At 34.5% G+C, this 13,322-nt stretch overlaps 1 protein-coding gene across 8 annotated transcripts in view; it reads right to left on the reverse strand.

Moving 5' to 3' along the window:
* Positions 1 to 467: 467 nt before the first annotated feature.
* Positions 468 to 13,322, reverse strand: part of MICU3 (mitochondrial calcium uptake family member 3) — a 52,444-nt gene continuing 39,589 nt past the window's right edge. For 4 of the 8 annotated variants that reach the window (XM_059844748.1, XM_059844744.1, XM_059844747.1 and 1 more), the window contains 4 exons: positions 12,033 to 12,141; positions 10,911 to 11,068; positions 7,963 to 8,037; positions 468 to 2,732 (listed from right to left, as the gene is read on the reverse strand). In XM_059844748.1, the coding sequence (XP_059700731.1) occupies positions 7,969 to 8,037; positions 10,911 to 11,068; positions 12,033 to 12,141 (336 nt within the window). In that variant the 3' untranslated portion in view covers positions 468 to 2,732; positions 7,963 to 7,968. The remainder of the gene's footprint in view (positions 2,733 to 7,962; positions 8,038 to 10,910; positions 11,069 to 12,032; positions 12,142 to 13,322) is intronic. The other 4 variants (XM_059844746.1, XM_059844742.1, XM_059844745.1 and 1 more) reach the window with 1 other exon arrangement.

Consider the following 13,322-nt stretch of genomic DNA (forward strand, 5'->3'; position numbering starts at 1 on the left):
GCCAGTTCCTAAGCATCCTCAGAATATTTACTTGCATTATTACAGTTTTATCAACTTACAGAGGAGAACAAAAGCTGCTTTTAAACAAAGCCTTAATTTACACAACTTTTCACACAATTTAGTTGCAGCATGCACATCTTCTGTGCTGCCAGGGATTTTACAGATTTTTAATAAGGTTTTATTGAGCCCAGTGACTGTTGCTTATCCGAGGGGTGCCTCTACAGCAGATGGCATATGCCATACTGCCATTACTTGCTTTCACCTGTCCTTGCATTTTCAGGTCTTCTATGCAGAATTCTGTGGCTGAAAAGCAAAGCTATCTAAAGAGATGACTAAAAGAAGAAAACAAGTCTATTTTTTTGTCATGGCAAGATGCTCTAATTCAAAGTGCTTACACATTCATGTTACCAAAAAAACCCCAGATCATTATGACATAAGAATTTGAATTATACACACTGCAAAGAAAATTAGTTTCAAGTGCATTTATTTTGAAATAAACAAGAATATTATACGTATATATTCATATTTATATTAAATAATTTTATTAAACATGAAGAAAAAATAGTCTTAAAAACTAATCTGACACTTTCACATTCTATTTAATATTAAGTAACTATAGATAAGAAATATATAGAAAAATGCAAAAATTGCTTCAAGCCAGCCATAAAAGCAAAGTGCACTATTGCCTAGGGCAGTGGAGCAGCAAAATGATGATGGTACAGCTGCTTCCTCCAAGGGGAGGTCACTGTGAGTGGCAGTCATGAATGAAAAGGAAGGATGGGAACCCCTTCCGTGACTCCCAATGTTTTTTTCTCTCTTCTTTGTCCTTCACCACTGAAGTAACAAACTGGGTTTTGCATATGCTGACAAGAAGCAGTGAGACCTTTTGCGTACCGAGACAATACATGGAATACAGCTGATTCCCTAAATGATCACACAGGGACTGCAGCTTACCTCTGTTCTGCTGTGTCAATTCAAGAACCTTTATCTCAATTTACTGGATTTATTTCTTGCTGTCAATAGTTTAAGGACACCAAGGTGGAAATTTTGAATTTATTTATCATAAAAAGTATTAACATCCTTTGATAGTTTTCTGAACTGGCCTGGGTTTTGAGGTTTTTTTTCAGATTAAAGCCACATTTAGCACATTTTTTTTTTCTACAATTCTCAGTGTGGAATTTCTTAAAAAAGGATTCCTTCTCATTTTGTTTTGGTTTTTCTACCAGAAATATATGTTACTATAAATTAAGCATTTCAAAACTTAGGTGCACTGTTACACAGACACCATACATCTATTCACATGGCATTTAAGATGGTAATTGAGCAACATGTGCACTGAATAAAATTGTATAAAGTTTTATTTCATTATTCGGAGTAGTAATATATCTAAAAGCATTATTTTAGTCCTGTTTTGATTGTCTGATTACCAAATATTTCTGCTTCTGATGACAATTTATTGACATTAGTTCAACTGTGTGCGTATTCAGCTGGAATTATTTAACGGCACAGTCTTTTCCTAAACAGATACAGATTTATTCAATATCCAGTAAATCTTTTCAAGAAGGGTGTAAAAAATATTTGTTCTTGTTTGTGTGGATTTAATTCCTACTACCTAACAATAATGTTAATAGGGAGTAAGGAAATATGCTGCTGCTGAATAGCAAACAAGTAGTATTCAAATATTACTTAGTGTTGTTCTGTACTGTACATGCATTCATGTTTTGTTTTGTTTTTTGTTTGACACAAACACAAGCTATTTATCTAGTTTTCAGATACAGCATTCCAGAGTAGCAAATTAGACAACTATAATTTCTATTCAGTGCCACTTCATGTAAAAGTGCACTACTCACAAGAAACACAAGAATTTGGACGCTACCAGAAACATACCAGTGTATGGCAATAAAATTTATAATAAATATTACAAAGTGTGTGCTACATGAATTTGAACATTTTGACTTGTCTTTGACACACTGCTTGTAAGACATCTTAAAATCTGTACTATTTTTTAAAGGATAAATTCATAAACAAAATTATAAGACTTGGAGAATCTGAACATTGTAGTTCATACAGTACTTTTCCTAGGTAAATACCTATCATTCACATTATAACTGTAACAGCTTTACTCCTTGTAAAATAACAGCCTCTAAGACTTTAATTTGTCCATTCAACTCATGTGTAATTGTTATGTGACTTAATGTAGTCTCATTTTCAGTTTAGCACAAACTTTTAATAGTGCTCATCTGAAAGTGAATTCACAGTCTAAGCTGATGCAGGCAGTTTCTCTTCACTGCCAAACATCTTCCTGCCCAGGTGTAAGACTTATTTTTCCTTCCTTTTAAATCACAAATTTATCTCAAAATAATAAAAAATAATATTCAAAAGATGTTCTTACAAAAGAAGGCTTCTTCCACTCACGTGGCATAGTTAGTTCATCAATTAAATAAAATACATACTGAAAAGCAGTTTTAAGAGTTGATGTTCACTACACTAAGTGGAAAAGAAGTTCTGTGTTTTCTACTGCAGCTGGAAGATTCACCATTCACCTGGGTTAGTTTGTTCTTCATTAAGAATTCACGGGAATAAATAATTTTAGCCAGTGCAGATAATCCTGCTTTCTTCCTTTATCTCAGCATATCTCGTCTCCGAAATTGCTTCCATAGATCTCTGAGATGCTCACTGGTTACAGTCATCACACAGGAGTAATAATCCTTCCAACCATACTTTGGAGTCTCCTGTGAAAAGTAAAAAACATACAATTGGAAAAAAGATACCATTCACTAAATTCATTAATTCTACCTTAAATTTTATTCATACTGATACATACTAGATAGATGTTTTAATATTAAAATAGTGAGAGATCAAATTTATGTATGTAAAATGAGAGTTATAAATCCGTACATAGGTTAAGTATTCAAAAGGCATCCTCACCTCACAGCACACAATTAGCATTCAACAAATAGCCTATTTATAGTAAAAGATGCAAGAAAATAGTTTTTCTTTATTCAGGTATGCCCAGCTCCCTCTCTAGTTTCATTCCTTGCTTCTTTGTATTGACACTGTACTAAAAAGTCCACCTATGACACCAAACAAAAAGCACAGAAAATTACTGATGTTCATTAAACTGAGGCACTAAAAGCCAAATACCATATGGGCAGATGACATGAAAGTTTCTAATATTAGATTAACTTACTCCTAAATTTAAGTTCTGCAACATAAATAGTTATCCATTAAATGGAGAGGAAAACTGGCCAAGGGCTGGTCTGGGAGATTCACTGTTCTGTGCTCTATACTCTCTGTATTTATCACTGGATCTCATTATTTCTTCCACCGTTCCTAACTCCACAAGTCTATTTTCACAGTAAGTGTAAAACACAGATGGAGAGATACTAAGAATTAGAGCAACCGGGGTAACCACTTTCCTCCTAGTTTATATGCTGAGCATAAGCCACATGGTGTGTGGGGTCAGTTGGGGTCAGTTGTCCTGGCTGTGTCCCCTCCCAACTCCTTGTGCACACCCAGCCTCCTTGCAGGTGGGGTGGGTGAGGAGCTGAGAAGTCCTTGACTCTGTGTAACCACTGCTCATAGCAACCAGGACATCAGGGTGTCATCAACAGTATTCTCATCCTGTATTTAAAACACAGCACTGTAGCAGATACTAGGAAGAAAATTAACTCATTCTAGGCTAAAACCTGGACACATGGTGAGACTGTCCAATAACTTGTTTTGGTTGAACTGAGTGAAGATGTTAAAGAAATTGCCGCACTGCAGTACATTAAAATCCACCGCTGGACACTGAAGCCTACATCTGTTTATTCTTATTCCTCATCTTGTTTAGTAAAAAAGCACAAAAGTTTATAAAGAATTTGTAGATATTCAGCACACAATTTAATCCACAGTAGTATATGATGACATTAAATGAAATATTAGAAACCATACTTACATGAATGCATCATTTAGCTGATATTTATAGTCAATCTCATGAAAAAAATACATAACTTGCAAATTGCAGTGCATTATTTAACAAAAGCATATTCATTTTATTAACCTGTACTTTAAGATATGCATTTATTTTTTATTTTATGAAACAAGTTAATGAAAGTCATTAAAAGAAATGCTGAAATACACTGACTGTTCATCTACTTATTTCTAATGTATGCACTGTTGTTCTATCTACTCTCAGTGTACCAAATGCTCAGAAGGAACAGCTTGTCCACATGTTTTGCAGTCCTTTCATGTTTCACTGGAACATTCTCTTCCCACTGTATCCAGGTACATTTTTAAGCTTCTTGTCAGGTTAGGATAAAAAGCCCAAGTTCTGCAATTTCCAATTACTTTTGTAAGATGAGCCAGGAAGGTGTGCCTAATCACACACTTCTCACCTCTGTGCTTTAGAGAAGAGGTAAGCAAAAGTCTCTTCAAACAGTAAGCAACAGCCTCTTTAATTTTTTAAAAGCTGTCTTTTACACTAGATGTATTCATTTCACTAGATGTATTGCTGTGTACTAGGAAAGTATAGAAATAAAAAGCTTTAAAGATTAGCTACAGGAAAAATTTAATTTCACTTGACAGGATGAAGTGTTTTCAGAAGAAAGCAATTTATAGTTGAAATGGCTAGAAATGAGGTTCTGAATCCATGCTTCAGTTTTTAATGTCTTTTTCAAAATAAATTTCCTTCCTCACTCAGTCTCAAGGTACTATTTTTAGCTTTTAACCATTACCTCCTAAAAGCTTGTAGTCAGAAATTTTGAAAACCCACAATATTCAGAACATCTAGAAATCAATTATTTCAATTAAAAAAAATCTTAAGATTCTCAGAAAATTACTAGTACATAGAAATGAACTTCTAGATTTACATTTGTGATGTAATAATTACTTTCATTACTTCAGTAGTCAATAAAGTCACAGTTATGGCCTAAGTATCTATTACAGTTACTGAGCATATGAATAGTTAAGCAAACAGTATTTTAGATGGACTTGAATCCCTTCCTAAGTTGGTCTCTAGCATCCCTTTTTGGAAATTAACTTTGAAAGGGCTTTGTCAGAACTTTCCTAGATAATCCTTCCACAAGACATTCAAAGCAGAGCTCTCCTCTGTGTGCTCTGTCAGGCAGTTCTCTACAAAGGAGTTTTTTCAGCTCTCCCTGCAGCGTATGCAAAGCAGTACCTGCAATGCCGAGTCAGGCTGTGTGCCCTGCAGGCTCCACACACAGCTTGTACAGATGCTCCCCAAGGAGAAATCTGCAGTATTTGTTAGAAGGGTACAACATTCTTTACACTGTGGAGTAATGGCATTAGTGCATTTTAGAGATATGTGATGTACAGCACAATGTGCTGTTTATTGCTTGTCAGAGTGCAGATTCACAGTGGGGTACAATCTATGGTAAGCCTGCCAAGTATCTTAATCTCCTTCACCAGAGTTCTACATTTACCATAGAAAAGCACAGTGTTTCAAAGTACAAGGAACTGTACATTTATATTTGGAAAAAAAGTAAAATTAATAGTAGTTGTACTGCACCTAACTGTGGGATGTAGCTGCAGCTGATTTTTGTATTTTATGTACATTTATGTGCTTCTTTGGACATCAGACTGAAATTTAATTACCTACTGAAATTGCTCAATTTCAAATCTCCAATGATTCCATTTTTATTATCTTTTAAATTTATAAACTAAATGGAAAATGATTTTTAGAATTCTGCAAAATCCACTTTCACTCCACAATGTATGGCAAAGACAGAACTACCTCTATTCTACTCCACAGTACTTTTGCCAAATCACTTCACATGCCTCGGCTAAAGGTTCCATTTCCATTAGTAGAAGTTTACAAAAAATCTGAAGAAATATTATGAGTTATACAATGTTTTGCACAAAAAGGAACTCTTAAGAGCCAACAGCTGGTTACATCACTGTAATGCCTGGGCTTGATCTCAGAGGTCTTTTCTGACCTTAACAATTCTGTGATTCTGACTCATGGTAAGAGACAAGAAGCAGTCGCTCAAGTGAAGAGCAGTAGCAAACTTATGTGGCAGCAGGGAAGAGAGAATTTTATATATACAAGGCTTACATTGTATTCTTCAGTGCACAGGCAACAGGTATTTGATACAGACCTACTACTCAAGCAAGCTTGGATACAATGAGAATTTTTGTTACATCCAGGAGCTCCAGGTGGGAAGAAGAGCAAGGTAAATAACTAGAAGCTTCTGCATTAACTCAGTGAAGTTGACTGTAGGCAACTCCATGCTCTGAAAACTAACCTGATTTCTTCTGCCTCCAAATGGGTAGTGTAGATGTACTATAATTCAATTTTTTTTTTTTTTGAGAATGACTTTATACAGAATGAACAACATCTCCCTTTATAAATCTCCACAGCACATTTTCCCCCAGTTTACATCATCTCAGCATATGAAGTAATTAATTTAGTGCCTGAATTTAGATCTGACAAGGTGTTGATGTATGTATACTTGATACTTTTACCAGTCTCTCTTTCTGTCACCAAAATAATTTTATTAGGTTTATTGATTAGATAGTGGATTCCTTTGTGTCACTGCATTTTCTTCCACTTTGTCACAAACCCTTCACTGAAATTATTAGGGAAGGATCATGACTGTGTAGCATTTTGCCAACTTCCTGTAAGAGCTGTTCCACATCTTGAAAAGTTTACAGTTTAAATAATACTTAACGTGAAACTACAATATGGGTTTTGACAAAAAGACAAAGTACTCCTAATAACTATTTTTAAAAATACATGGGAAAAGAAGAAAGGAATCCTTGAAAGTCAAAAGTTCCAAATATATAAAGTTACATAAGATTAACTAAAGCCATGGCTTCCTCTCATGTGACTAGTGACTTGGATTACTGAAATATTAAATTTAAAAAAGTTTAAACTACTTTATTAGTCATTTAAATTTCCCATTAGTAATGTGGAGAAACCAGATGCTCTGTTAACATCAAATTTCCTCTTCTGTCCCTCACATAGTAGTACAATGCTTAGGGTATTGCATTGAACAAAAAGCCTCAGCTTTATATTGTGCCTCAGAATTAAAGCCAGCAAGGGAATGACAGTCAAACCCTCCTGGCTCAGGAGGATGAGATGTGCTGGACTCCTCACAGGGTCACTCAGAGCAGACCACTGGCCATGGGGCCTTGCTTGTCATGGTGTACATCTCTTTGCTCCTCCCCTTTGTAAAAAAAACATCTGGGAGCCAACAGCCTTCAGAGCAACTCCTGCAAAGTCTTTACACGGAAACAGGAAAACTCCTTAAATTGCAAAGGAACAAACTCCTCCTTTATGGAAGAGGAGAAATGTCTACTAGTGCAGGGTCTACGTCCCCTGTGTGACAAACAGTTTCACAACATGGCTACAGCATATGCACACCCCAGTTTTGACACTGAAATCTGCAGTATACAATTGAACTGAACAAATGGACTTTCATGTAGTGGATATGTGAAAAGGGCCATGGTGTTTGTGTGTGGACACAATGCTGATTTTTCAAAATTGCTGGTACATCATTAATTGAGGCAAAAATACATGATAGCTTTCAAGAATGTAGCAGTATAAATCAAAGTAGAATCAAGTCACTAAAAGTCAGAAAAATCTGCCTCTTCAATCTTCCTTGGTAAACACTTATTAGCCATAGGTACCAGAGAAATTCCTTAAAAAGAGGTAATGGGACAGACAGAAAACAGCAACAGAAACTAAGAAAAAATACTTTTCCTAATTTCAAACACATACAAAACCACAACTGGCTCACAGAACAGTGACAGTGTGAGTCAGTCATTACCAACTCCAGGATAAAATTCTATTGCTTCAGTCAAAAACACAACATGATGCCTCGAGCTACTACAATGCTTTCAGCCATCTAACCTATTCCTGAGTTTTGGAACAGGAAACAAAGCAGTGACAGTTCAACATTCAGCCATTCCTGCAGGCATGCCAGCACACTCAGACTGGTGGCTAACACATACCGTCATTTATCTGCTATAGAGCTCCTTCCTCACGCAGGATTTGAAAGTAGTATACCTCTGTATAGGTTTGTAGCCCTGTGGAGCAGAAGATGGAGAAGTGTGCAGATGCAGACAACACGTGAAGGCAGCCAGGGGTAAGCATAAGACAACGGTATCATGAAAATACAAAAAAATGGCTTTAATTGACAAATAGCTAGGAGATACAGTACAGTATGTGTTATGCAAAATGTTTATCATTTAGTCATTGATTTCCAAGTCTTCTGGTTTAAAAATGGAATTTTTAAAGGAAAGGAAATCTTCCTATATATTTTTAAATTTGAAAAAGAAAGGGAAATAATTATTTTAACTAAACAGTGAGCAAAAAAAAAAAAAAAAGCTTTTCATGTTCGAACATTTTTAATAAGTTTACGGCAATACTCTGACTGACCACTTGATGGCAGCTTAACATATGAGTTTGCATCAAACTACTAAAAAAAAAGGTTTCAGGTTGAGCTACAAAATTGCAGAGAGAGAAGTTTCATTTGGCAAAGTCTTCAAGACATTTACTTTTCCAAAATGGTATCTAAAGTTTGTTTTAAAATGAACATTTATTGTGTCCCTATGAGAGGTAGTACCTGACCCTCCTGAAGTTTTTAAGCTTTTAAATAGGACAAACCTGCTACATATTGCCTGATATTTCAGAATGGCATTTTCATTGGACTTGGGTGACTCTTTGCTCTTAAATAGGTTCCCTTTAATCTGACTATATAAACATAAAATGCCCTTTCCTAAAATACACGGCCCCAGTACCAAATCCTGTAATGGCCTCAAGATTCTGGGCAAACATAATTAGTGAAATAACTTTCAAAAAGGTAGAATTGCAAGTACGAGACATTAATTGTAAAATTGTACTTCAAATCACAGGCCTAACTGAAACTGTTATTTTGGGATTTTTTTAGAGAGATAATCAGACATTACATTAATTGGCAGACGTTAATTGTAGAATGCTTAAAATTAAAATCAGGGATTTATACTTCGTAAAGAGGTTCAGATTTCTCATGGCCAAGATTTCTCTCTTGCTACAAAACACTGAATAAGCTGAAGCTGTTATGATTTTTTATCTGTATAATGAAACTGACCGAATTTTCATATGGATTCAAAACACATTTATTGATAAGGAAAATGTTAGTAATTTGTTAGTTTTGATTTAGCACAAGACAACATTTGAGCCCTCCACATTGTAGGATCAAGAGGGCAAAGTTTTACTTGTTTTGGACACATTAAATACTCTGCAACTTTTAACATACAAACAATAGGAAGCCATTAATGACACTTTCCACCAATTTGTTCTGGGAAAAAGGTTCTTAGGCATTTTCTACTTTTTACTCTAAACCAAGACTGCAATGGGTGGGGGGTGTTTATTAAGGCAAAATGTTTGCAGAATTTTTTTTTTTAATGAAGGTAAAATTTTTTTAGAATTTTTATTATTATCCACTCTTGGAAGAAATTGGTTTGTGTGACACTTATGAAAACTTACTGGAAATTGTAATTTTTCAGTTTACTACTGTAATGGTCTTGGAATATTACTGATTAGTGAAGGGAATGCATTTAACTGAATTACAGGACCAAATCACAATTGTTGCCCAATCCAGCAGATGTCTAATATTTAACTAAAATTAGAATTATAATTTATGAAAGACTGTGTTATTCTTCTGTAAATTGGCTATTCTTTGTAGTTCTTTTACAGTCCACTGGAATATTTTATAGCAGTTCAGGGAAAAGCAAGATACATACATAAGACTGAATAGTGCTTATGATGATATAGATTCTTAAAATTATATGTGATTTCTGTCATGCATTTTGTGAAATAGGAACATGTAATAAATACAAGAATTACTTAGTAAGCAGACTGCTGGTTAAATTAACATACACTGCACATTTACAATTAGTAAACAATTAAAACATATAGCTGAACAGCTTGAAACAACTGTGAAACAATCATCATTACCACACTATAATAAAAGGAATTGAGGACCAACAAGGAAATAAGTTTGTTACAAATACACAGGTTGTTATCCACATTTTATGTTTGATCACAATATTACAGAAATAACAAGTAAACTATTAGACTCAACACCACAGAAAGTTCTAAAATTACATTTAGGAAGCTAACTAAAATTAACTAAAATTACAGAAATAACATATTGAAATGTGACTTTAGGAATCATAATACAATTTAATGTTTATGTCTAAGCAATAAAGTAATAAGGTTGTTAGTTAGAACACCACTTTACATTTTTACATTTAGTTTAAAATGTTAACACCTGTCATAAGAAGAAAAAAAAATGACTGCAAGTAAGTTCCTGCCCTCTAGCTTATTATAATTGAATATTAGATTCAGGGTTTAATTATTAAAATCAGATCTGAACTAGAACACAGCATTGTTCAGCGCCACTTCACTAATTTTATTTGAAAATTAAAGCTACCTTCTAAAGCTACAGTCATTATGAGCACTTGGTATTTTATATAATGTTTTAGAAGAGCTGACCGTTAACTAAACTTCTTGAGCTTGAGAGAGACAAATTCTCTTTTCTCTGCATGCAATACAGACGTAATTGCTGCCATTGTTAAAATTCTCAATGCTAATCTATTAATCAAACAATACAGAAGAAATGACAGTATACAGGGGATTTCGCATCTCCTATTTGGTTTGCATATTATGAAGGCACATCATGTTCTCTAAATATTGCTTTCTAATAAAAAAACACCAAAGAAGAATTTAAGAAGGATTTTATCTTACAGATTGCTTCAGTATTTCTATAAATGTATAAATGTATGTCTTAAAATATCTGTCATAAATGTCTTTAAACATATGCACTGCTGGTTTGAAATCTACAGGTGCTACAGATGCTAGAGCAGTGGTAAGTAGCAAAGTCCACTGAGATAACTATAAAAATTAGAATCCTTACCCTAAACCCTCGATTGAGTCTGTCCTTCATAATGCCAATAAATTCTTTATAACTCAACTGGTCGTCTCTGTCGACATCAAAAATCTTGAACACTGTGTTCACCAAATGTGGTGAGAGCTTCACACCTGTGGCTACATACACAGCACGCTTGAATTCATCTGCATAAGGAGAACACCAGGAACAAAATTTAAAAGATGAATTTAAGGGTACTTTGTGAACAGCATATTATGAAATATAAGTAAACTTTTAACTTCAGTTTTCACATTTAAATACTCAAAAATATGAAAAAGTGAAAATGAGGATTGAATTTCACAGTTCTAAACCAAGTAGTTCTTAACTGATATAAAATGACACTGCTTAATTGGAGCCAATTATTTTACAAAAAAGATAACAGTCCATATACTGTACTATGTGCAATTACAAAATTATAAAATCATATTATAAATAAACCTATATTACATATATGGCGTTTACTTATTTGACACAAAACAGAACCTAAGAAATAGAACACAGAGAAAATAATACAATCCCTTGGTAAGGCCACATGAGGTAGGACCACACTGGTGTTATGGGGTCAGACCCGTGAAGACGCTACTTGAGGAGAGCACACAATTCTTATCACTTTGCATATTGCTCACCTTGTGTTCCCCAGGCATCACAACTGTTTTATTAAGGATTTTAGTAGGTACATACATGCCTGGTTCTTTAAGTACCCACTCACTGATTTGTTAAAAATCTCTCTGATCTCTCTTCGGACCTTCTGACACTGTTTTCTTCTACAGCCTTTGTAGAAGGCCAAATTTCAGATGCTCACTGTGTAAAGAAATGCTTATGTTTACTTTAATCTGACCTCTCACTGGTGTCATGAAGTGCCTCTTAACTCTTGTATTGTAGGATTTGATGGACAGCTATTCTGTATTCAGCTTGTCCACCACTTACATGACTTCACATGATATCTCGTATGATATGACCAAGCCTTTTCCTCTCAAAGCTGGAGTCCTAGCATTTTTAGCCTCTTACTGGAAACATTAAAACAAACTAAGAAATTAAAAAAAAAAAAAGCATTTTTGTCAATGTTCTATATGGGTATCAATGGATTTTTATAAAAATACAGATACTTACCTTGACCTATGGAACGACTTGCAAAATTATACATTTGCATTGCAATTGTGAAGTCTTCTAGATTATTCAAGAATTGAAAAAATGATCTAAATTCTTCAAATGTGATACCCTAAAAACCAGGAGAACAATATGCACTCTAAGAATTATCAGTAGTAATAACAACTGAATAAACAAACCTTAAAATTATATATATCAACCTCATTTAACAACAGATACCACACCCATTTAAAATACAGGAATTTTTAGTAAAAGCCAATAAAGTAGAGAACTGGAGTTTCTTGAGGAATGCAGTATGTCTTTCCTCTCTGTGACTGCAACAAGGCAGTGATTCACATCAGAGCAGTCAAAAATACTGTTCCATTGCTGAGGGCAATTTTTAAGAATTCCAGGATTATTACAATATGACAGTCAATACTGAGAATAAAAAAATCTAGGTTTGGATGAACATTGGAGTATGTTTACTACTGAAAACCACTATTATATATGTGTGAGTGAATGTGCTCATATAAATACACTGAATGGATTAATAAATATATGTAATGATCTACCTTAAGCCAGTACTTGAGGGTGAAATTTTCATATATCCAGATTTAGACACCCACGTCTCCTCATCTGAGGGTTTGCAAGTACTGCAGGATTCGTCCAGCTTTTAAAAAATAATTGCATTTTGACCAGACTTTAAACTATCTTCTAAAAGTTTCACTGAAAGTGTTCTTAGAAGTTTTATGTTCATTCCTTGTAATATTTGTTCTGCTCTTTTCTCATCTTATTTAGAGATCCAAACATCTGATAAACTATCTCTAAATTAATTCTGAAAGAGACCTGAAAATGAGACTTTGAATTAAGCCAGGACCATTGCCTATATCAAATTCCCCCTGGTCTCAGCTATTCTGAACATAGAATGGCATTCTGTGTCAAACCTTGATCTCTCTGGACTCCTTTAACTATAATTCCTGGCTATTTTTCCATTTGCTTTTATTCTTTTATCCTATTTAAGTACTTGTCTCGGAAAATATACTTGAGGGCAATAGTAGACCTGTGAGCCTTTATGTTCAAACTATTGATCTATATCTCTGCTCAAATATATACATAGTCTATAGTATGGTGGAACACAGGAAACATGCAAATGTAGGTTTGTGTCAGAAGGTGGCAGAGGTTGGATGCTCACCCATAGTAAACAGCAAGGACTGTGGAAAATGTGGAGAGCAGCATAATACTGTTATAACAGAAGAATTTAATAGGTCTCCACACACTTGAGATGTAAACCCCTGCTTAAGTGATCCTACCTAA

The sequence above is a fragment of the Haemorhous mexicanus genome, chromosome 4 (genome assembly GCF_027477595.1).
Source record: "Haemorhous mexicanus isolate bHaeMex1 chromosome 4, bHaeMex1.pri, whole genome shotgun sequence".
NCBI classification, from domain to species: domain Eukaryota; kingdom Metazoa; phylum Chordata; class Aves; order Passeriformes; family Fringillidae; genus Haemorhous; species Haemorhous mexicanus.